Here is a 21,887-nt window from a genome sequence, read left to right as displayed (position 1 = left end):
ACACGAAATCTATTAGAACCATGCTATATTTTTAACTTAAGCTCTGAAAAGATTCAAATATTACCCCAAATATACACAGTGCAAAGTGTGTATATATGAGGAAAAAAATCCCTTGTTAATCAAAAACATGATACCTACTACTTAAACCCATTTCATTAAAATTTTTTTTTCCTGTATCATATTTTTGAAACCTTATTTATATGATTTCATTCAACTTTCATTTCCCTGATGAGCAAAAGAATAAATACTAAATGAAGCAAAATAAAATACCAACAAAAATTTTTAAAAATCAGGGTAACAAGGTTTGGTAGAACTGAAAAAAGTGTTGAGATAAATTGATGGGCAACTGCGTCACAATGAGAGTTATCTTTATGATACTTCCTTTGTATTTTACTAATTTTCTACTATTCTAAAGAATAATTCTAGAATAACGCTATAGTGTTGTTTATTCTAACATGTGAAAATGTAGAAGGACACTAAAACTATCAAACTGTTAGGATATGGTAGAGAAAACAGGATAGAGATACACAACTTACGGCCCTTTCCAAATAACATACGACTGGCATAATCACATTTTTCACTCTTTTCTAGTATTAGATTTTATTCATTTTCTTCACTTTTTTATTTACCTTACACAAAAAAGCTTAAGAAATAGCCTGCCTTCTTAGGCCAAGCCTCCATTCATACAAATAAATAATATAGGAATCAAGGACATTTTATACTGAAGAATAAAAAGATACCCACACTGTAGTAGCCACTATGACTTATGAGAGCAAAAAGAAGACCAAGCCAGCTTCTACTCATCAACAATACAAAACTGGATTAAAAAAACATTAATTCACAGAGCACAGTAGCACTTTCAAGTATTATTCATTCATTTTGTCCTTCTCCTCAAGCTAGAAAGCTTTCTGCCTCTCACCACTCCTTTTCTAGCATCTTCCCAGGAAAGGAGAAACTATACTCTGAACAGCAGATAAGCAAGAGAGTAACAGGGCCATAGTTACTGGTGGACTAGGTCATCATTGCAAATTAAAAGTTATTGTTAGGTACCCATTCCTCTTTCCCCCAATGCTCATATTTCTTAAACCACAAAAGCAGATTCGGTAAGTTAAGCCCAGGCTCACCTTGAGACTTGGTCACCTTTCTCTATGGATGGTTTAATTCTGTTCTTAGTTCTATGTGGCTGGGTTATAAGAAGACTTATAAGGCCCATCTTCGAATGTATGCTCGCTCTCTCTCTCTCTCTCTCACTCACTCACATACACAAACACACACACATGCTGGGAATAGCAAACAGTGATTTTAGAGAAGAGGCTTTTCTACAGGCATGTATGTAGGCTCAAATAAAATGGTATTCCTCTTTCTTCTGGTGTCTGCTCCCAGTGGGTGAGGTTGGTCCCATGGCTTTTTGTGGGGTTCTCGGGGGGGGGGGGGGGGGTCCCATAAATGGGTGGGGGGACAGAATACAGTAATGTATGGGTCCATGGCCATAATATCCATCAAAATACTGTCAAATTCCACATTCCACTTCCTATGTGACAGACACCATACTAGGATGCTGGTGATTGGAAATCAAAAAGATAGCCATGATTACCAGTGACATGCAGCTTAATAAACAGAATTCTTATTTTAAGATATTATCTGATACCTACATTAATGATGAATAAAAGAAAAAACACTCACCTCTATCTTCCATAAATTTGTACAACTGTTGAAGGAAGTTCTCCCTTTCCTCTGGAAATGGTTCTATTTCTTCCTAATTTTAGTCACAGAAGAATAGAATATTATTTTCCTCAGTTAAGCATTTTACTAACACAAGTAGATTTCCTACCAACAGCAAAGACTAATACTGGAATATTTCAAAGACTTTTTACCAAATTAAAATTCTTTCTTAACACTAAGCTATTCAAAACCAGAAAGCCTAGACATTTCATGCTTTACAGAGAAATACGTCCTAAAAGATTATCTCAATAGTGACAGTTCCAAATGTAAATGCTCATATAAGAAATGAGACCAGCAAAATGATTCATGAACTTTTTACCAGATCAGAGATCTAGTCCTTCATAGGACTAGGTCATAGGCTCAAGAAGACCTACTCTCACTTATATTAAATTGGGTCAGCGTTTACCATCAAAACTAAACTCTATTATTGCTCCTCAAGGAACTGAACAAGTGTAGGTCCCATTAACTGTGACTACAATTATCCTTCATTATATATGGCCCCACTGTATAGTGCTTCAAGCTTATAAAATCAGTAAAGTGGGGAACAAACTTGATCTACAATACCTGAAGATTCAGACTTAGGGAAATCTTCAAGTAATAAAATAGTTCCCCGATTTATCAATTACAAGGGAGGGACTAGCTTCTTGCTGCTGTGGCCAGGGGCTGTGGCAGTAGGGAGCTGGTCCTGAAGCAACCTGCAAGGAGCAGGGTAGTAGGTGAGATGGAGGAACTCATCAATTCAGTGACTATCAAGCCATTCAACAATATTTAATGAGCACCGGTAAGTGTAGGCACTATGCAAGGTGCTGAGTCAAATAAAAGAGAAAAAAGCGATGGCACCTGCCATTACAGAACACGATCAGGAGTAACTGCAGATGAAGTGATTCAAAATATACACCTAGGCTTTACAGTTACTCTGGCTGAAACAAATGTACTACTAATAGTAAAAGTCAGGAGCATACTTTTCAACTGGCAGTCTAAATAAATCATTTTAATTTTAAAAATCATGAGGCTAAAGCCACTGTTTGAGTGAGATTTGCCTCTTTATTTTATAAGCTAGCAGAAAAAAGGAAGGAAGTTAAAACAACAAAAACTCATGTTGATAAACTATTGTGCTTGCTAGTTGGGAAGAAAAGAATCCATGACAATTATTAGTTTGCTCAGGATAAATCTGTATTTCTCAACTTAAACATGGTCCACATACACTGGATTGTGGTAAGGTAGTCAAATGTAAGTCTAAGGAAATCTGTTTTCTAGATATTATTTTAAATGCCCCCAAGGTACAATATTTGACTTACATAAACTGTCAAATGTATTCCTGTTGCAACAAAATTTAAGTGAAGTTTGTATTTAACTTAAAAAAAAAGTTTAAACTGGAAACCAAATCTGCTTTTACAAAAACATTTGTAAAACATAAATCTAAGTGACAGAAGTTTTGGTAACTAATACTTATTGATCATGTTACACGTTACACACGATGACAGACAGAGTACAAGTAAGACAGAGTCCCTACCATTGAGGAGCTTACAGATTAGTAGAAAAGAAAACAAATATAAAAATAAATATAGGTACATATGTATGTACACGTATATATGTAGGCAAAAATTTCTAAAAGGAATAGTAGTAGTTTAGATTAGCAAATCGAGTGATTAACTTTTCCTAAGGTGAGGAAGGTGATAGTTCTCAGAGGGTTTCCCTTTACAGAGGGGACATGTCAGTAGCATTAAAAAACCGAACAGGACTGTGTCAAGCTGACGGGGTGAGGGCACTGTAGGCAGAGGTATTGGTTTGTGCAAATGTGAGTAGAAACGAGGTATGTAATTTGATGTTGCTGCAACATAATGTTCGTAAGTAGAAGGGTAGGGAGTTAGTTCCCTGGCGGTCCTTCTGTGGCCTGGGTTCAATCCCTGATCAGGGAACTAAGATCCCGCAAGATGCACCACACAGCAACCCCCCCACTCCCCGCCCCCAAAAAAGTAGGAGGGTATACCAAGAGAAGTGATATAAAAAAAGGCAGGGGTGGGACTACAAAGGGAGGTTCTAAAAGTGAAGCTTGATTTTCAGAGTGATAAGAAGCAACTGCAGAGGTTTTAAGCAAGGAACGGATGGCTCTGAGCATTTTAAATAGAAGGCAGTGGGGAAGGAGACTGAAGCCTGCGAAACTTTTACACTACACACTGTCATAGATCACGATATTATAAAACATAAACTCTAAAACAATCCTATTTCATTACTAGTTGCTTACTACAGTTAAACGGCAGAATTTTATAACTTACCTAAAATATTACATATTAACTTATCTTTGTTTCCTAAAAACATTAAATACAATTCACTTCATGGTCACGTATTGCAGCTTCACTATCTGCACCATTCCCCCAATAACTTTGATAAAGTTGTCCAAGAAACCATTAAAGAGCACAGTGGTGCAATGTCACTAGTAATATTATGAGCATCTTTTCCCGGTACTTGTCATTGCTAGACCTAAAGTTAACAGCTACAATAAAATATAAATTTAGCTCCTTGATCCATATAAATTGACAGATGTCTTATTTATGATCTAATTAGAACTATCTACCCAATTGTATTAGATAAAGTCATATTAAGATTCTCTGAATTAAAGAGATATTAATCTTTACTTTTTTTGCTATTTATTCCTTTAATACTAGATGGAAGACATATTTTATATTTTACTAGGGATTTTAATAAAATATGCAGATGTAAACATACTATGAGGTGACAGCTGTCTACATGATGGTAAAAAGCATATGAAAGTAGAGTTTTCCTATATTAGGTAGGGATTTCCTTAACCATCTGATAAACAAAAAGCACAGCAAGATTAAGAAACTTTTTCCCTTTTTATTTTTTTAATTGAAGTATAGATGACATACAATATTATATTAATTTCAGGTGCACAACATATTGATTTGACACACACATTATGGACTGAAGAAATATTTTTGAGGTTACTGAGATAACTATACTTAATATTTTTAATTTCACAAGACCATATTTCTGTTTTAAGGTAAGCAAGCAAACTACTTGATTATGATGAATATCACAAGTACAACTGTATTATGAAATACTTCTAATGTTAAAAATATTTAAGTGATTAATGACTTTAGCCAAATCCCAACTCACCAAGGAAACGTGTCCGTCATTTGAAAAGGCATCAACTATGTTTACTCACCTCCTCTTCACTGCTGTTGTCCTCCTTTGCTTTTTCATCATCTTCCTCCTCCTCTTCTTCCTCTGCTTCACTGCTAGAACTATCTTCTTTCAACTCAGTCTTCCAGTTAGCAGGAATAGTTCTACTTTTGTGAAACTCAAGTGCCTGATCAAAGGCTGGGAAGAGACCATAAACTATATCAACTGGAGAAATTTAGACAACTGATTTGTCTAAAAATACTAATAGGATAAAGAAATAAAAAACTATTGTGCTGCCACCACTGACATTTATGAAGTGTTTGCTATGAGCTAGGCGCTATGCTAACTGCTTTTCCATGCAGCAACTCATTTAATCTTAACAGTGTTAGGCATTAGGCACCCATTTTATAGATGGCAAAACTGCTACCATTTTTTTTTTTTGTGTGTGTGGTATGCAGGCCTCTCACTGCTGTGGCCTCTCCCGTTGCGGAGTACAGGCTCCGGACACGCAGGCTCAGCGACCATGGCTCACGGGCCCAGCCGCTCCGCAGCACGTAGGATCTTCCCAGACCGGGGCACGAACCCGTGTCCCCCGCATCGGCAGGCAGACTCTCAACCACTGCGCCACCAGGGAAGCCCAAAACTGCTACCATTTGAAGGTGACTTAGGTTCAAACAAAGACAAAAGGGGCAGTTTTCTTCTTTTAAATGAAAATTAAGAGTGTCTAGTAAAAAATACTTTAAGATAGGTAAATCTTTAATCATTTTATCAAAAAAAAGAGATTATTAAACAGTATTATATACCAGGCACAGAGTCATTGTAATAACACACAATACCTGAAAATATACTATAAATATGTCCTCTACATTTTTTGTTAAGCCTGAATTAAAATTATATTAACAATTAGCTTAAACTAAAATTAGCTAGACAGTTATTCTCACTTTATAATACACGGAAATAAATTCTAAACCATCAATTCTTGATGATTTTTAACCAGTCTACATAGCATATTATTTGACTCAGTGAACACGGGCAAATAAAAAATAAACAGCTATTTACAATGCTAAAAAATCAAGTAAGAGATGCAATTATCACGTATTCCTTAATAAAATATAACTACGGTTATAAGAAATGCCAAATCAAAATTACTTTGATTCCTGTTTCTACCATCCTCAGGAACTAATATTTTATTTACTAGGCAAAAGCCAGACTACAGTAACAGCTGATGATATTCCCATTTTTAGATTATTGTCCCAATTATAAGCTAAAAAAAGAAAAAAGAATACCTATGATAACAAAAGGCCCGTGGGTTTACAAAAGTATAAGTCACAAAGAACCAAATGTAACTTTAAAGACTTTAAAAAAATTTTAAGACCAAAAGAATATTTAATCCTCAGAAAACTTTTTACTTTTTTTTTTTGCCCATGCCACACAACTTGCAGGATCTTAGTTCCCCGACCAGGGATCAAACCCGGGCCCCAGCAGTGAAAGCTCCAGAGTCCTAACCACTGGACCGCCAGGGAATTCCCCATCAGTTTTTAAATTAACTATAATTTGTTCCAAGATTATCCTTACCTTGTTTTAATACAGCATCAGGCTTTGGTGCAGTGTCACTAGTAATTTCATGGACATCCTTTCTTGGTACTGAAGTACTATATTATTTTTTTAATTTTAAAGGAAAAAACCCACAAAAATACAACAGAGATTAATTAAGAGTCCAATTACCTACCACAGAAAGATACTGAAAACATGGGAATACTGACATTTACAATGAAAATGATTGCATACAGGGTTGCAAGTCCCAAATAAAATGCTAGGCAGGATGTTAAAATATGTAATCATCTACAGAAGGACCCCACCTTAAGAGATGTTTTATAAACAAGGTATTCTTAAATATCAGAGGACTTAGCTAAATGCAATACTAAAAACACTGAAACACTGAAAATAATAAATTAAAATGTCTAGATAGCAGAATGCATCAATCCAATAAAAAATAAGTTGAATAGCAAGAATTGGCCATCATCTTAGGATAAGCACAAGAAATTACTAAATTTAAGACTGGAAGAACGCGTACTATTTTATAATGTAAAATGTTCTTTTAACAAATTTTTTTTAAACTGAATTCTAGGTTCACAAGCAAACTTCTAATATATAATTTAAGGTTTTTCATGGAACTTAGCAACCGTAAGGAGGGGCTGGATGCAAGCAACTGGGAGAGGTTCACTCTATCATATATATCACATATATTTCCTATTTTACACTAATAAATGATCATTCATCTTTTCTGCACTTGGTTTGTCTCAACCAACCCACAAAAGCCTAAAAACTATTCCAAATACATTTTTCAGCCTGCTTTTTTGAACTTTTTATTTAAAAATTTCAAATATATACAAAAGTAGACAGAACAGTACAATGAACTCCCACATATCCATTACCCAACTACAATAATCATTAACTCAGAGTCACTGTTTCATTTATACCCCTACCTACCTCCTCCCACCCCAACTGGATTATTCTGAAGCAAATCCCAGACATTATATAGTTTAATTTATAATATTTCATTACGGAGCTTTAAAAGAAAATTCTGTTAAAAATATAACCATATCATTATCACACATTTAAAAATTCACAGTAATTTCTTAATATCATCAAACCAGTATTCAATTTCAGTGTTCAAATTTCTCTGATTATCTCCATTTTGTGAAACTGAGTTTCATATAGACTGTTTTTAAAAATCACATTTCAGAACTTGCAAACCCAAACACCAATCTTAAAGCATGATGATCCTCTTAAAGTATAGTCACCCAATAAGGCAAAATATAAAATACATGCATTTTCTAGTCACACAATTCTTCAAGAAAGAAAAAAACACATAGTTTTTCAGTTCCAGAAAAGTTCTACATGAAAGGTCATTTTTCTTAATACTTAACATACATTTATAGTAACTCATTTTAATCCTCAGCCTACTGCAGAAGTCGAATGTTACACAACAGGGTAACACTAACCCATTTAGACATAATTAAAAATGACAGAAAATCCTAATTAGACATTCAAAAACAATAAATATATCAATATCAATCAAGTATTAGATGTGGTAGATATATGGAATTTTCCTCAATAAATCATCAGCTATTACACAGGCAAATACTGACAAATTAGACAGCACTTAGAGTCTGGTTTAGAAAAGACCAAATGAACAAGAAAAGACATATCATAAGACTACTATACTTAATGATAATATGAAAAATGACCATACTCTGAAACATTGTGTATGATGAGAAGGAAAAGCATAAGGTCATTGGAAATAACTAATTTATAATTTACCATCCCAATCTGGAAAAACAGCATATTTTTCATACCAAGTGAATTATACTTACAATTTGCCATCTTTGAAAGATCGAACAAGAATATTGTCTTTTTTCACAGCAATTTCATCACTACAATCAGGACAAACCACCTTTTAAAAAAAGTGTGAAACTATTATAACTAAAAGCACATTTATAGATAGTTATATAAGTATCAATTATTTAAATCCTTTTCAAAAATAGTTTCAGCTTAAAATTTAAAAACTAATTTTAGTTTGAGGGTAAACAGCTACACACACATGTGGGAACACACACAAGTAATTTTAAGTTTATATCCTTCCCGGTCTCTGGATTAATCCACATTGTTTTCTGACACAGGCACGGTGTTGAGAGCAGAACTGTGGCTATGACTAGACTGAAGCTGTGGACCAAGTCTAGGCAGAAATAGAAAGCTGGAATGAGAGTAGCTCAGGGGTGGAAAAAGAGGGAGGGCTAGTCCTAACAAAGGGTCTGCAGCAGGGCTATGAGAACAGCAGAACCAAAATGGGATCAGATATCAGAACCTTAATCAGAGCAGTCTCTATCTTAAAAAAGACAGAGATGACGTTCCACTGATTATTTACATTTAAATATACACTTTAACACATGCTAAAATTCCTCCATAATACTACCCACTCTAAAAAGTAAGCATTTTAAACTGGGTACCTTCCTGGAGTCTGTATAAGATTTATTATGAACAAAATAAACATTTATTTTATTTGAAGTCATTTCAACTATTATTTAAAGTAAGGATAAAGCATGCTTTCCCAAAGGTAATACTAATGTAAGACACCTATAAATTTTTATTATTTTAATCCCAAGATAGCCCACTACATATACCAAGAACGATAGTATATTTACAGTTTTTAATGAAAAATGGGCTAAGTAAGTATGACAGATTTAAGGACTGTCTCATTAGCTCTGAAAAATGACACAACAGTACATAAAGGCATGTATTCTCATCACAGGTTTGAGAGGAGTAAGAAACAGGTAAGTTCTAGTTCAGTCTTTAAAAGGTTAACAATTTCCATAATTGTAACTGCACTGCATTAAGCATTGCTTAAATGTTGATGTCATTATGAAATAATTCACTCATGAAAGTCTTTTACATGCATTAGCATCTACGAAAACTTTCCTATCATTTCAAAACAGTCCAGAAGTAAGTACTTAATATCTGTTCATTCATTCATCCAGTCACTCTACAAATATTAACTATTTCATCAAGGTACTGTACTAGGCCACAGAGGCCTAGTCAGTCACCATTCCTCCCCACAATGAGCTTGTATTCTAGCTGTAAAGACAAGCACTAAACAAGTAAGTGCACATTTATTTAACTGCTATTGTGATAAATCTTTATCTAGGTGGTCAGGGACCACTTTTTTGAGGACACAACTTTTAAGCTCAGCTTTGAAAGCTGAGTAGGAACTGGCTTGACGAAGGATGTATGTGTGTACACGTGTGTACCACAGGGCTGCGCTGCAAGCAGAGGAAACAGATATGTGAAGGGTCTGACACAGCAAGCAGCGGAGCCCATTCCAGGAAGCAAAAGGTCAATGTAGCTAACTTTCTGCCTGGGCTGAATAAGTGAGGTAAACAGAATTCAGATTTGTCAATCTTGTATGCCATGTTAATTCTGAGGATAAAATCTAAACTCTTCAAGGGAAGGTTCCAAAGCAAGATAATGTCATAACAGAATTGCCTTCTAAAAAATTACTTTGACTGTCATAAAGAAAATGGACCAGAGAAGGACAAGAGTTGGAAGAGGTGAAGCTACTGCAAATCTTCCAGGTGAGAGATGGTGACCTGGATGTAAAGTGGTGCTGATGGCAAATTAAAGGAACAAGGGATATTAGAGATAATTAGGGAAGTGGAGAGATGACAGAGAGATGACAGAGAAATGCTTACATTTCTGCCTCATGCAAATGGTGTCATTCACAGGGAGAGGAAACAATGGAGGAGGGTCATGTTTGGGAATAAGGGAGGAGAGAATAAATTTAGCTTTAGGCTTATTAAATTTTGAGGTGAATTAAATTTTGAGGTGACTAAAGGGCAGCCAAGTGGAGATAATGATAGATAGATACCCAGGTCCAGAGCTCAGAATAGGGGTCTGAACTCTAAGCTATAAACTTGGGAGTAAACAGTCTAAATATCAGGGCTCTAAAACTGTGAGCCAAAATCACACATTTTTTTCTTTCTCATGAGCTTAGGATTTTGAAAACCACACACATGACAGCTTTGGCCAGTGCTGACGATGGCGTGTAAGTGGGTTCACTCTCCATTCTGTTACAGGAACTACAATCCACATTTTATCCCATTCACCCATGCATGTGATTTTCTTTGGTCCCTAAGACATTTCAGTTTATTATCCCTGCAACCAGTGCTATAAAAGGGGATGAGATCACCCTAAAGAGAAAACAATGTGATATATTTTGAACCTTGAATAATAACATTTAAAGCTTGGTTAGAGGAGAAACAGTGAAGGAAACTGAAAAAGAGGACTGCGTGAGTCAGGGAAGCTAAGATTTCCTCCCCTTAAAATGGGGGTAAATACCACTTATGTTTCAGCCTCAATTAGGATTAAATGAGACCATGTGCTTACATGGACAAGCTAGCACAGTGCCTGGCCAGGGTAAGTGCTCAAAACATGGTGGCTATTAATAGTTCCTAGAAGTATGCAATTGTTCTCTAACATGATGTTACCAAGCAGTTGTTAAAATTTACTCAATTTATAAATTTAATTTCAATTAAAAATAGAAATGCAAATACTGTTTATGTGATTATGTCAAGATTGTTTGATTCAAAACACAATTTCACACTCTAGTTGATAAAAATTATTTATCACTTTCCAAAAGATCTCAAATTTGTGGGGAGGATAATATGTATCACTAATGCTAAGATTTTTTAAATAATGATAAAATCGCTGACTAAGCAGATTACTAACCTTTCAGTATTGTATATCTTTAAATATTTTCCTCATCATCAAGGAAACTATTTAGAAATTATGATGAGACAATCTTAAATTAATACTGAAAATACTAAAGTGCAAATTTTAATGTTCCTTTTGTTTTAGAAAAAGACACACAAAGCTCTTTTAAAACATGTTTTCAAAAGAAATTCTTTCAAAGAATCTTAGTGCTTTAGGAAAAAAGAAATGATCACATACACTGACACTTCAGTTTTTAGCTTGCCAGTAACCTAAAGCTTGACAAGTTACTTAACCCTTCTAACACTCAGTTTCCTTATCTCTAAATGAGGATAAATAATACATACCTCATAATCAGCATAAAGACCTTAGCACAATCCTTACACATAACAGGCATCCAATAAATGTGTAATGGATAGATGGATATATGCAGAGGTACAAAGGTATCATAAAGTATTTATACTTATTAAAATAATTGCCCTCATCAGTTTTAATTATAACTGTAAGAGTTGACAATTATTGGGCATTTATTTTGTGCAAAACACTAAACACTTGGGATAAAGAATATAAAATGTTTACTGAAAAGGATGAAAAATAGATATCATTTGTAGACAACAGCAGAAAACATGATTCTGTTCTTCTTTTGCAGCCTTTTGCATGGTAGATTTAGAAGTTTTAAAAGTTTGCATGAGGAATTTTTCACCCAAAATTGAGCAGTGTAACATACCTAGCCTCTAAAATTATCATGATTTTCATCCTTTCTCGGATGACTTCAGGAGTTCTTTGTACTCAGAAATAACTTTCAAAGTAATTTTGTGTGAACTGAATGATGCTAAAACCATTTCCCCATTTTGTACCTATGAAAAAACACTAGTAAGAAAATCAACTGTTTTCTTCATGAACTTATATAGTTGAAAATTAAACTTTCATACTGAAGTTACTCACCAATGCAGGAAACCATAGTGCTTTCTTTTTATCCAAACTAACGTAATCTACACATACAACTTTTCCTAGCAGCTCATCAATCTGTTTCCTATCATCCTCATCTTCATCACTGGAGGATGAAGAAGACTCTTCCTCTGGTCTAGGGAAAGAAATAAAATGAAATATTTCTATTTATCTTCACAAAGAATAAGCACACCAAGCTGATGAATACAGGTATTCTAGAAATCTTACCCCGTTTCCTACAACCTACAGAATGGCTAATTTAAATTTGGGAAAGAAAAAAAATGAAATATTTCTATTTATCTTCACAAAGAATAAGCACACCAAGCTGATGAATACAGGTATTCTAGAAATCTTACCCCGTTTCCTACAACCTACAGAATGGCTAATTTAAATTTTTTAATAATTTTTTAAATTTCTAAAGAATAATAATAATTTTTAAAAGGTTATCATTAGAGGAAAGCAATCTATTTTCCTAAAAACCTTCTGGATTTATTTAGTGCTATTTTAAAACATTAAGGGAAAGATCAGAACAAAATAACACTGGTCCCCAAATTCTCAAAAAGCTAAAGGCTCCATATGAAGCATCCCAGTACTGCACTAAAATATACTAGATCCTCCTCTCAGATTAAAGGAATTCTGGAGATGGTAGTTTTACATTCCCAGGACAAAGCTAATTTTATTTATTTATTTATTTTGGCCATACCACACGGCTTATGGGATCTTCAGTTGCCCGACCAGGGAATTGAACCTGGGCCACCACAGTGAGAGCACGGAGTCCTAAACTTTGGACCGCCAGGGAATTCCTCCAAAGCTAATTTTAAAAAGGGGAAGGCAGATCTTTATTAATGGGGATCAGGCTGGGGAGAGGAAACACTCTGGTAAGAGATCACCATTGCTGTCTTTAATATCAAATATACACAAACTACATATTCATAAGATGCACAATATGGTTCTTTTGTATTATGTTAAAAACTCCTTGGGCTTCCCTGGTGGCGCAGTGGTTGGGAGTCCGCCTGCCAATGCAGGGGACACGGGTTCGTGCCCTGGTCCGGGAAGATCCCCCATGCCACGGAGCGGCTGGGCCCGTGAGCCATGGCCGCTGAGCCTGCATGTCCGGAGCCTGTGCTCCGCAACGGGAGAGGCCACAACAGGGAGAGGCCCCCGTACCGCAAAAACAAAAAAATTCCTTTCAGTTACATTGTATATTGGACTAGTAAGTTAGAAAAAAGAAAAAGGAACTATACAAAACCATCCATTTGATGTTAGAGGAAAGTATAGTAAAAAGGTAAACTAAAAGGAAAACAAAAACAAAAAAAAATTCTGAATCTGGTTCCGAGAAAGCCCACAATTAGTAGTAAAGAAAACAGATTCTAATAACTGCACTCAAAATGCCCACAATAACTGTAGTGACCTAAATGGGAAGGAAATCCAAAAAAGAGGGGACATATGTATACGTATAGCTGATTCACTTTGCTGTACAGTAGAAACACAACATTGTAAAGCAACTATACTCCAATAAAAATTAAATGGGCTTTATGAATCAAAAAAAAAAAATGCCCAGAATAAGTAATGATACTAAGAATGCTGAATAAATAGACTGCAAGAGAATGAGAAAAATAATAAAATAAAATATTTTTATAAAACAGGATGACAATATAAATGTCATCCTTTTATATTTATATATTCCAACGTATTCCAATATATATTTATATATTCCAACGTAAATATAAAGGAAGCAAAACCTATTATAATACTATTAAACATTTTAGAGCGACAGGGGGAATATCACTATCTGGTTTCAGTGATCACTCAATTAACCTAAAAATTGTTCCATGATAAAAAAACAAAGCAGGGCTTCCCTGGTGGTGCAGTGGTTAAAAAGCCACCTTCCAATGCAGGGGACACAGGTTCGAGCCCTGGTCTGGGAAGATCCCACATGCCGCAGAGCAACTAAGCCCGTGCACGACAACTACTGAGCCCACGTGCCACAACTACTGAAGCCCGCATGCCTAGAGCCCATGCTCTGCAACAAGAGAAGCGCACCACAATGAGAAGCCCGCGCACCGCAACGAAGAGTAGCCCCCGCTCGCTGCAACCAGAGAATAGCCCACGCGCAGCAACCAAGACCCAACGCAGCCAAAACCAATAAATAAAATAAATAAATTTTTCAAAAAAAGCAAATCTTCAAAATTTGCTACTGAGTAGAACTACTGTACTTCAAGTGGCACTTAAAGCAGTTTAACCCTTACTTAGAAAGTAGGTAGCAGGAAAAATCAACACACCTTCATATTAGCAGAGCATAAAACCTTACAAATTGGCACAAAGCTTGGGATAATAATGACAGACTTCACAAGTCTGATTTCTACTTGATTAGAAGAACTTCTCAAGGACAACACAACCAAACTTAAAAGCATAATTATTGCTTTTTTCAAAGTAGTCACAGAAGACTCATTCAGCTGGGGTTTTATGGACACCCTTTACGCCATTATCATTAGCAAGACAGAAAGTCACAATGTCACAAATAACATTAATCAAATTTGTAAAACATAGAAAGAGAAAACTGGGCCTTACTTGGCTAACAGTGTCATCTGCAACAGTAATGAAAATTCTAATTTCTTTCATGAGACTTAACAAATGTGAAGACTTCAGACACGAGAAAGTTATATATATAAAAATGTAAACTGGGCTTTCCTAGTGGCACAGTGGTTGAGAGTTTGCCTGCCAATGCAGGGGACACGGGTTCGATCCCTGGTCCGGGAGGATCCCACATGCCACAGAGCGGCTGGGCCTGTGGGCCATGGCCGCTGGGCCTGTGCGTCCCGAGCCTGTGCTCCGCAACGGGAGAGGCCACAACAGTGAGAGGCCCGAGTAACGCAGGGAAAAAAAAAAAAAAATGTAAACTGACTGGCTACATAAAACATCCATCCACCTCACATCATGTCCAGACTCCACTCCAAAACCATTCCCCACTCGTGGACTAGATTTCCTCCTCCCTCTCACCTACTCAAGCCTTTATTCCAGCAATGCTCGCTTCTCTCTCCTGTATCAATTTTTCTGCCTCTACTAGATTGAGTTCTACCAGTATAGTGTTATTTCTAAGAAAACGCTGTTACTTCTCCCACTTAAAAAAACAGAAGATCCCCTGGCCTCACTTTCTCCACCAACTACTCCTCCCCTTGGCAGAGAAACAGCCTAGAATGCTTTATCCCCAGACATTTGGAAACTTTTTCACCTCCTCTAAGTGTCTGTTCAAATGTCACCTCAGTTACGTTACACTGATCACCTTATTCAAATTTATAACCTGCCCATCCCAATCCCCCCGCCCAACCTTACTCTTATTATTTCCACAGCACTTACAAATCTATCATACTACATAATTTACTTAATTCTTCTGTTTTTTTCTGTATTGTCAATCTCCCCGCATACGAGAGAATATAAGCTCTAAAGGCAGAGGGGTTTTTTTGACTACACAGCAGGGAACGTGGGATCTTAGTTCCCCAACCAGATATCAAACCCATGCCCCTTGCAGTGGAAGCACAGTCTTAACTCCTAGACCGCCAGGGAAGTGCCCTGGAGATTTTATAAATACCTGTTTTGTTCACTGATATATCCCAAGTACCTGAACAGTGCCTGGCACAGTGCAGATGCTCAATAAATATTTGTTGACTAAGTAAGTGAACTGAATAGGTTTATTTCGTTTTACTGTGGTACTTCTGATTTCTATTTCTCCTGAAATCACAAAATGTATACAATCAGTATAATGTATACAACCAGTATTAGCCATACCATTATACCTAAGGCTCCTTTTAACTTTACCTTTTAGCGGAGTTTAGCCAGGAAATTGTTTACATAAGACTAGTACTCAATAAACTGATATACTAAAATAAATGAGCATCAGAAATACATTAAGGGAGCAAAGATAGAACAAGCAGAGAGTCTGCTTGGTGTTTATTCCCCTCTGACACCGTTGTTTCTCTGGTACCAGGTATGTGTTTATAGAGCCACAACAAAATAACGTACTGTCTCTGAAATAATGTCTGATGATGCCACTGGAAACAAAGCTAATTATATGAGAATGTTTACTAAACAAACTAACAGCTAGACACTTAAAGATGATCACACATCACTATTAACTGTAAATTAATTGTAAATCAAGTAAGAAGAACTTTAGACACTTGCCAAAGAGTATCAAATAATGAGGTACAAATATAAAATTGAGGCAGAAACTGCAGAGGCTCAATCTCTGAAATGAAATTTGGACTTTGATGATCCTTATTCTTTCAAACAACTAACTCAGTTTCAAATTTTGTACAGTAAATTAAACATCTGTATTAGTATCAGGAAGACTGAACACGTGTAGCTTCTTAGAGATTAAAACATACAGAACATAAGAACATATACAGACTTAATAAAAGGGTTTTAATTTTTTCCCAATTTTTATCAAGAAGGAAACTAGAATCAAATTCTCATATCAGAATAAAGCAGTGAATAATAAAAAGAACTTCTGGACTTAGATAGTGGTGCTGGTTGTAAAAATGTTGTGAATATACTAAAAAACACTGAACAGTGAATACTTTAAAAGGGTAAATTTTACATGTGAATTACACCTCAATAAAAAAAATTTTTTAAAGGTCTGCAGACCTGTATACCAGGTACAAATCACTAGTTTATTGGGTAAATCTTAGCACTGTCACTGGGTAGAACATGTACCCACAAATAATCTCTAACAAATATCATTATAAGCCTTATTATGCTTTATCCTTTCTCTGAAGGATAACAGCAAGTAGACTGCTTTCCTACAATAGCAGTTGCATATATACTTTTGCCAGGTTATTGGGAAAAACTTTTGAGGGAGAGGGGCACAAATACTTTTATAATTTCAAAATTCTATTCTTTAGGTAGAATCAAAGAAAACCTCTGCATACAATGTAAATTATAAGGGCAAAATTCACTCAAGTTATACATAATCAAAAGGATCAATAACTTGCTTTAAAAAAAATTAAGCTAGAGGATGATAATCTTTAAAAAATAAAATATCTGAATATATTAGGATTAAAAGCAGAATATAAATAAAACAATTAAAGGAAGGTATCAATAATAATTTGGGGGGCTTCCCTGGTGGTGCAGTGGTTGAGAGTCCGCCTGCCGATGCAGGGGATACGGGTTCGTGCCCTGGTCCGGGAAGATCCCACATGCCATGGAGCAGCTGGGCCTGTGAGCCATGGCCGCTGAGCCTGCGCATCCAGAGCCTGTGCTCCGCAACAGGAGAGGCCACAACAGTGAGAGGCCCCGTACCACAAAAAAAAAATAATAATTTTGGAATAGCTGGAGGCCTATTAACTGGTATGTATGTAGATTAACAGTTCTTAAAAGAAAACAAAGGTGGTGATATACCATTGCAACAATGGAGTCTGGGGAATCCTGGGAAGAGATAACCTTATTTATCTTTGTACAAATTTTAAATGGCAATCAGAGAACCATAATGAAGACCTTTTTGAGCTGAGTAATGGAAGAGGAAATGAAGGTCAGATAAATGACCTTAAGATCCAGGTTCCAGACTTCGTTGCAGAAAATCACTCTGAAGAAAGGGGAGAAAGAACTTTGAGGAAGCGTAATTTAAGGAGATGAGCACTTTAAACTGTGGTACTTGCCTGTGGCACTTACACACCAAGGCTTAAAGCACTAAGCATGAACATCATGACGTCTGTTGGCAGTGAGAAAGAGCACAGTAGTGAGGCGGAAGGAACAGCAAGCAAAGACTGCAGATGGGCTGCGCTTCATTTCCAACACTACTAATTCTCAACCTTTCGCCTGCCTTCATACTTTGCACATGTACAACACAATCCCAACAGCAAATCTTTCATTACACACAGATTCTCAACAGGAAAATCACTAACTCAGAATGTTTGCTAGAGTCTTCAGAAAGCAAAGATAAACTTGCTCAGTGACAACTGCATGCTTTCTTCTCATATACAAGAAAGGGAGACTTCAGCTAAGAAACATAGCAGACATTTTAATAGACTATAATTTTCGGTCTTTTCTCGGGGGAGCCGTACTGCACGGCTTGTGGGATCTTAGTTTCCCGACGAGGAACTGAACCTGGGCCCTTGGCATTGAAAGCACGGAGTCCTAACCACTGGACCACCAGGGAATTCCCGTTTGGTCCTTTTTGTAGACCATTCTATGTGAGATTCCATAAATTATCTTATTTAAAAAATTTTTTTATACTTCTGGATGACATCTGTAGAAAGGTAAAATATGTCTAAATATTAGATGCAATTTTTTTCAAAATTAAAAGAATTCTTGATACAAAAACTGTTTTCCCTATAATATGTATATAATATACAATATAGGAATACTGTTTTTAAATTCATAAAATATAGCCAAAAACAGTCCTTCCTGTCGGACATAAGCACTAGTAAGCAGAATTTTTACATACTCACATATAAACACCTTTTTACATGTAAATGAAATCATGTTACATACTAGTATTTCATTAAAGTTTTTTCATTCAATACACGATGATGATATCCAGTACTTACGTAGTGATTATTTACTACTTAAACCCTTTAAAGGACAGAATTCATTTCACCTTTGCAACAACTCTGAGAGACAGGGAATACTATTATCTCAATTTTACAGATGAGAAAATTGAAGCATGAAAGGACTAAGCATCCTGCCCAAGGTTACACAGCAAAGAAGTGGCAGAGGCAGGATTCAAACCTATGCCATTTTGCTCCACTGTTCACACTCTTTTATTTCAGGGGTGGAGGATCATGCGGCATTCTGGACCTTAGCTCCCCGACCAGGGATCGAACCTGTGCCCCCTACACTGGAAGCACAGTCTTAACCACTGGACCACCAGGGAAGTCCCTACTGTTCATACTCTTAACTCAGCCACACTTCCACTCTCAAGAGCTGGAGAAGTGGAAAATCTTTGCCAATGAAATAAATTTCCATTAAATACACCCACACTGTTCTGACATCATCAATCATAGTTAATTAAGTTGACTAGGGGCTTCCCTGGTGGCGCAGTGGTTAAGAATCCACCTGCCAAGGCAGGGGACACAGGTTCAAGCCCTGGTACAGGAAGATCCTACATGCCACAGAGTAACTAAGCCCGTGCACCACAACTACTGAGCCTGCGCTCTAGAGCCCGTGAGCCACAACTACTGAGCCCGCCTGCCACAACTACTGAAGCCCGCACACCTACAGCCTGTGCTCCACAACAAGAGAAGCCACCGCAATGAGAAGCCCGCGCACGACAACGAAGAGTAGTCCCCGCTCGCCGCAACTAGAGAAAGCCCACGCGCAGCGACAAAGACCCAATGCAGCCAAAAACAGTAAATAAATAAATAAATTTATATTTAAAAAAAGAGTTGACTATAAAGCTACGGGAAGACCCTAATGATCAATGGTAGATAAAATTTTAATTCACAATTGAAGTTATTAATTTTCAGAGATGTCAAAAGATTTAACCTATAAGTGCTTCAGTGAATATTTTATGGCAATATAATAGCCCTCTGAAAAAATTGAAAACAATATTAGATCACAATAACATCTAGTAATCACAAGAGGACTCTTTCATACTAATAATGCCATTACACATTTTTCATCTATTTTCCTTTCTGACTAGAAGACTCATATTTTCAAAGTTATACAAAGAATAGTAAATAATAGTTACAACCTCAGTATCCTAAAAATAATCAAGTGACCAGCAAGTTACACTGCAAGTGAGAAACATTTTTCACCTATTAATTGAGAAAAACATTTTCTAAAATATTCAGAGAGTTAAGTGAGAAAAAGAAATGCATGGCCCAAATCACTAGTAGGAAAATAAGTAATATTAAATATTTTTTCAATGCAAGGATTAGTCTTTTAATTTCCTCCCTCAAATGAGTCATTATTTATTTCCTGTTAAAACTCATTTGGAAAGTAACTGTAGTACTCTAAACAAAAAAGAGTCAATCAATTCAGTGGGAAAAGGCCTATGGAACATGGGTGAGGTCAAGTCCTGGTCCCTTCCTTCCTGTGTTCCTTGGATTAGTTGCTGTCTCTGAGGCCAATTTCCCCAATTTTTAATAGGGATAAAAATAATACCTACCTTCATGAGTTCGCTGTAAGGCTGAAACTAAGCTGTATGAGAGAGAGAGCTTACCCAATTTTTATCTCCAAAGCTTAGCCACTATTAGATTTAATACCTAACTCTATTACTTTGAATGAAAGCATTCACTTACATTACAAGCTTCAATAATTCAATTCAATATTTTTAATAGCTACTCTGACAATATTTGGCTCAGGCACATTAAATTTTTAAAAATTTTATCCGAGTAAAATATTCAAAATCGTTTTTAAACAATTTAACCTCCAACAGAATAAATTAAAAACTACATTCTCTTGCCCCATCCTCTCCCATTTTCTTCTGCTCTGTGGAAGCAACTGCTTTTAACTCTTTCAGCTCTGACAGTTAATACCTTATCTCTAAATAATAGTCCTATACCACTATTTCTATATTTATACATTTTAGACATCATTGTATTGACTTCCCATTGTTTTAAGGACTTAACTTTTACATTTAAGCAACCTCTCTACCCTCCATCCTATTACTATAGTGTTCTTTTCTTATATAATTTTGAGGGGAGAAACTAAATGCCTTTACTATTTTTTTCTCTATCTGTTATCATCATATCTTTAATTTCCCCCAATGTTCCGTCATACTAGATAACAAGTCCTCCCTTTAATAGAAACTTCCATTCCTCAGTTCTGCATTCTACTGACCACTAGCATCTAGTGTTACTACTGAGAAGTCTGATGCCATTCTGCTTCTCACTCCTTTGCAATAAATTATTTTTTCTTCCTGAAACTCTTTGAAGATTGTTTCTTTCTCTCTGATGACCTGAAATTTCATGACTCTTTGATCCTGTGACCCTTTTTAATTTAAAGCCTTTTGGAGCCTAAGCACATTTCATTGAAAGTAATTTGTTAAATATGCAGAACATGTGCCACAACTGCAAGAAGACATAAAAATAAGTAAGATAGTTTGGCTGTCAGGAAGATTTGAATTACTAGGAAGGGAAAACAAACACGACAATGATAATAATAGATGAAATACTGTCTATGACATTAGATAAATGCAAAGGATTTAGAGGGCTCAGAGGAGAAAAAAAACATGTCTGCTTTTAAGGAAAGAGTGGGGAGGCACAAAATGGTTCACATAAATGTGGGAGCATTTCTGGTTAAGAACTGAAGAATGAGTGAGCCGCTGGCATGGAAGGGTGGCATTTAAGACAGAAACAGCATGAATAAAAAACATGACATCAGGAAAACAGAGGATGTATCATTCAGGAAATATTGACTAATTCCATTTTGACAATGACATCAAGATACGTGTAAAGAGAAATGGCAGGCAGATAAATAATATAGCTGTTAAAGTTGACTGAGCATGGAGAACCTCAAGCACCCATGCCCAAGAGTCTGAAAGTACTCTTCCATTCAGTTAGCATTTTGCAAGTTACAATTTAAAATTAATAACTACTAAAACAATACTGGAAGGAGAAATGAATTCAGGTTCAACTAACAGTTATGAAAATAGACTTACATATGATTAGATCTTCTTCCTCTATTTGTTTTCTTTCCTATGACTGGAGTGCCAAAATGTTCAGGGTTGGTGAGTGGGAGCTGGTCTAATGTCTGTGGGTAGGAACATAAACCCATCAAAAGTTATTACGTTGCAAGTTTTTTTCTTTTTAAACCAAATCAGTTTAAGAATATGCTTAGATTTTGAGATTTAAAACTTCCCGAGGGAG

General features: G+C 36.0%; 1 protein-coding gene across 2 annotated transcripts in view; it reads right to left on the bottom strand.

Moving 5' to 3' along the window:
- The window catches only part of ARID4B (AT-rich interaction domain 4B), a 128,571-nt gene that overhangs the window by 42,740 nt on the left and 63,944 nt on the right, over positions 1-21,887 (bottom strand). For both annotated transcript variants that reach the window (XM_007452951.1, XM_007452950.1), the window contains exons 7-12: positions 21,680-21,771; positions 12,079-12,217; positions 8,244-8,323; positions 6,442-6,518; positions 4,910-5,064; positions 1,684-1,756 (exon numbers count right to left, since the gene is read on the bottom strand). In XM_007452951.1, the coding sequence (XP_007453013.1) occupies positions 1,684-1,756; positions 4,910-5,064; positions 6,442-6,518; positions 8,244-8,323; positions 12,079-12,217; positions 21,680-21,771 (616 nt within the window). The remainder of the gene's footprint in view (positions 1-1,683; positions 1,757-4,909; positions 5,065-6,441; positions 6,519-8,243; positions 8,324-12,078; positions 12,218-21,679; positions 21,772-21,887) is intronic.

This window comes from Lipotes vexillifer, unplaced genomic scaffold (genome assembly GCF_000442215.2).
Source record: "Lipotes vexillifer unplaced genomic scaffold, Lipotes_vexillifer_v1.1 scaffold1088, whole genome shotgun sequence".
Taxonomy (NCBI): domain Eukaryota; kingdom Metazoa; phylum Chordata; class Mammalia; order Artiodactyla; family Lipotidae; genus Lipotes; species Lipotes vexillifer.
The sequence above is the reverse complement of the archived record's forward strand: the minus strand, read 5'-3'. Positions and strand labels throughout refer to the sequence as shown.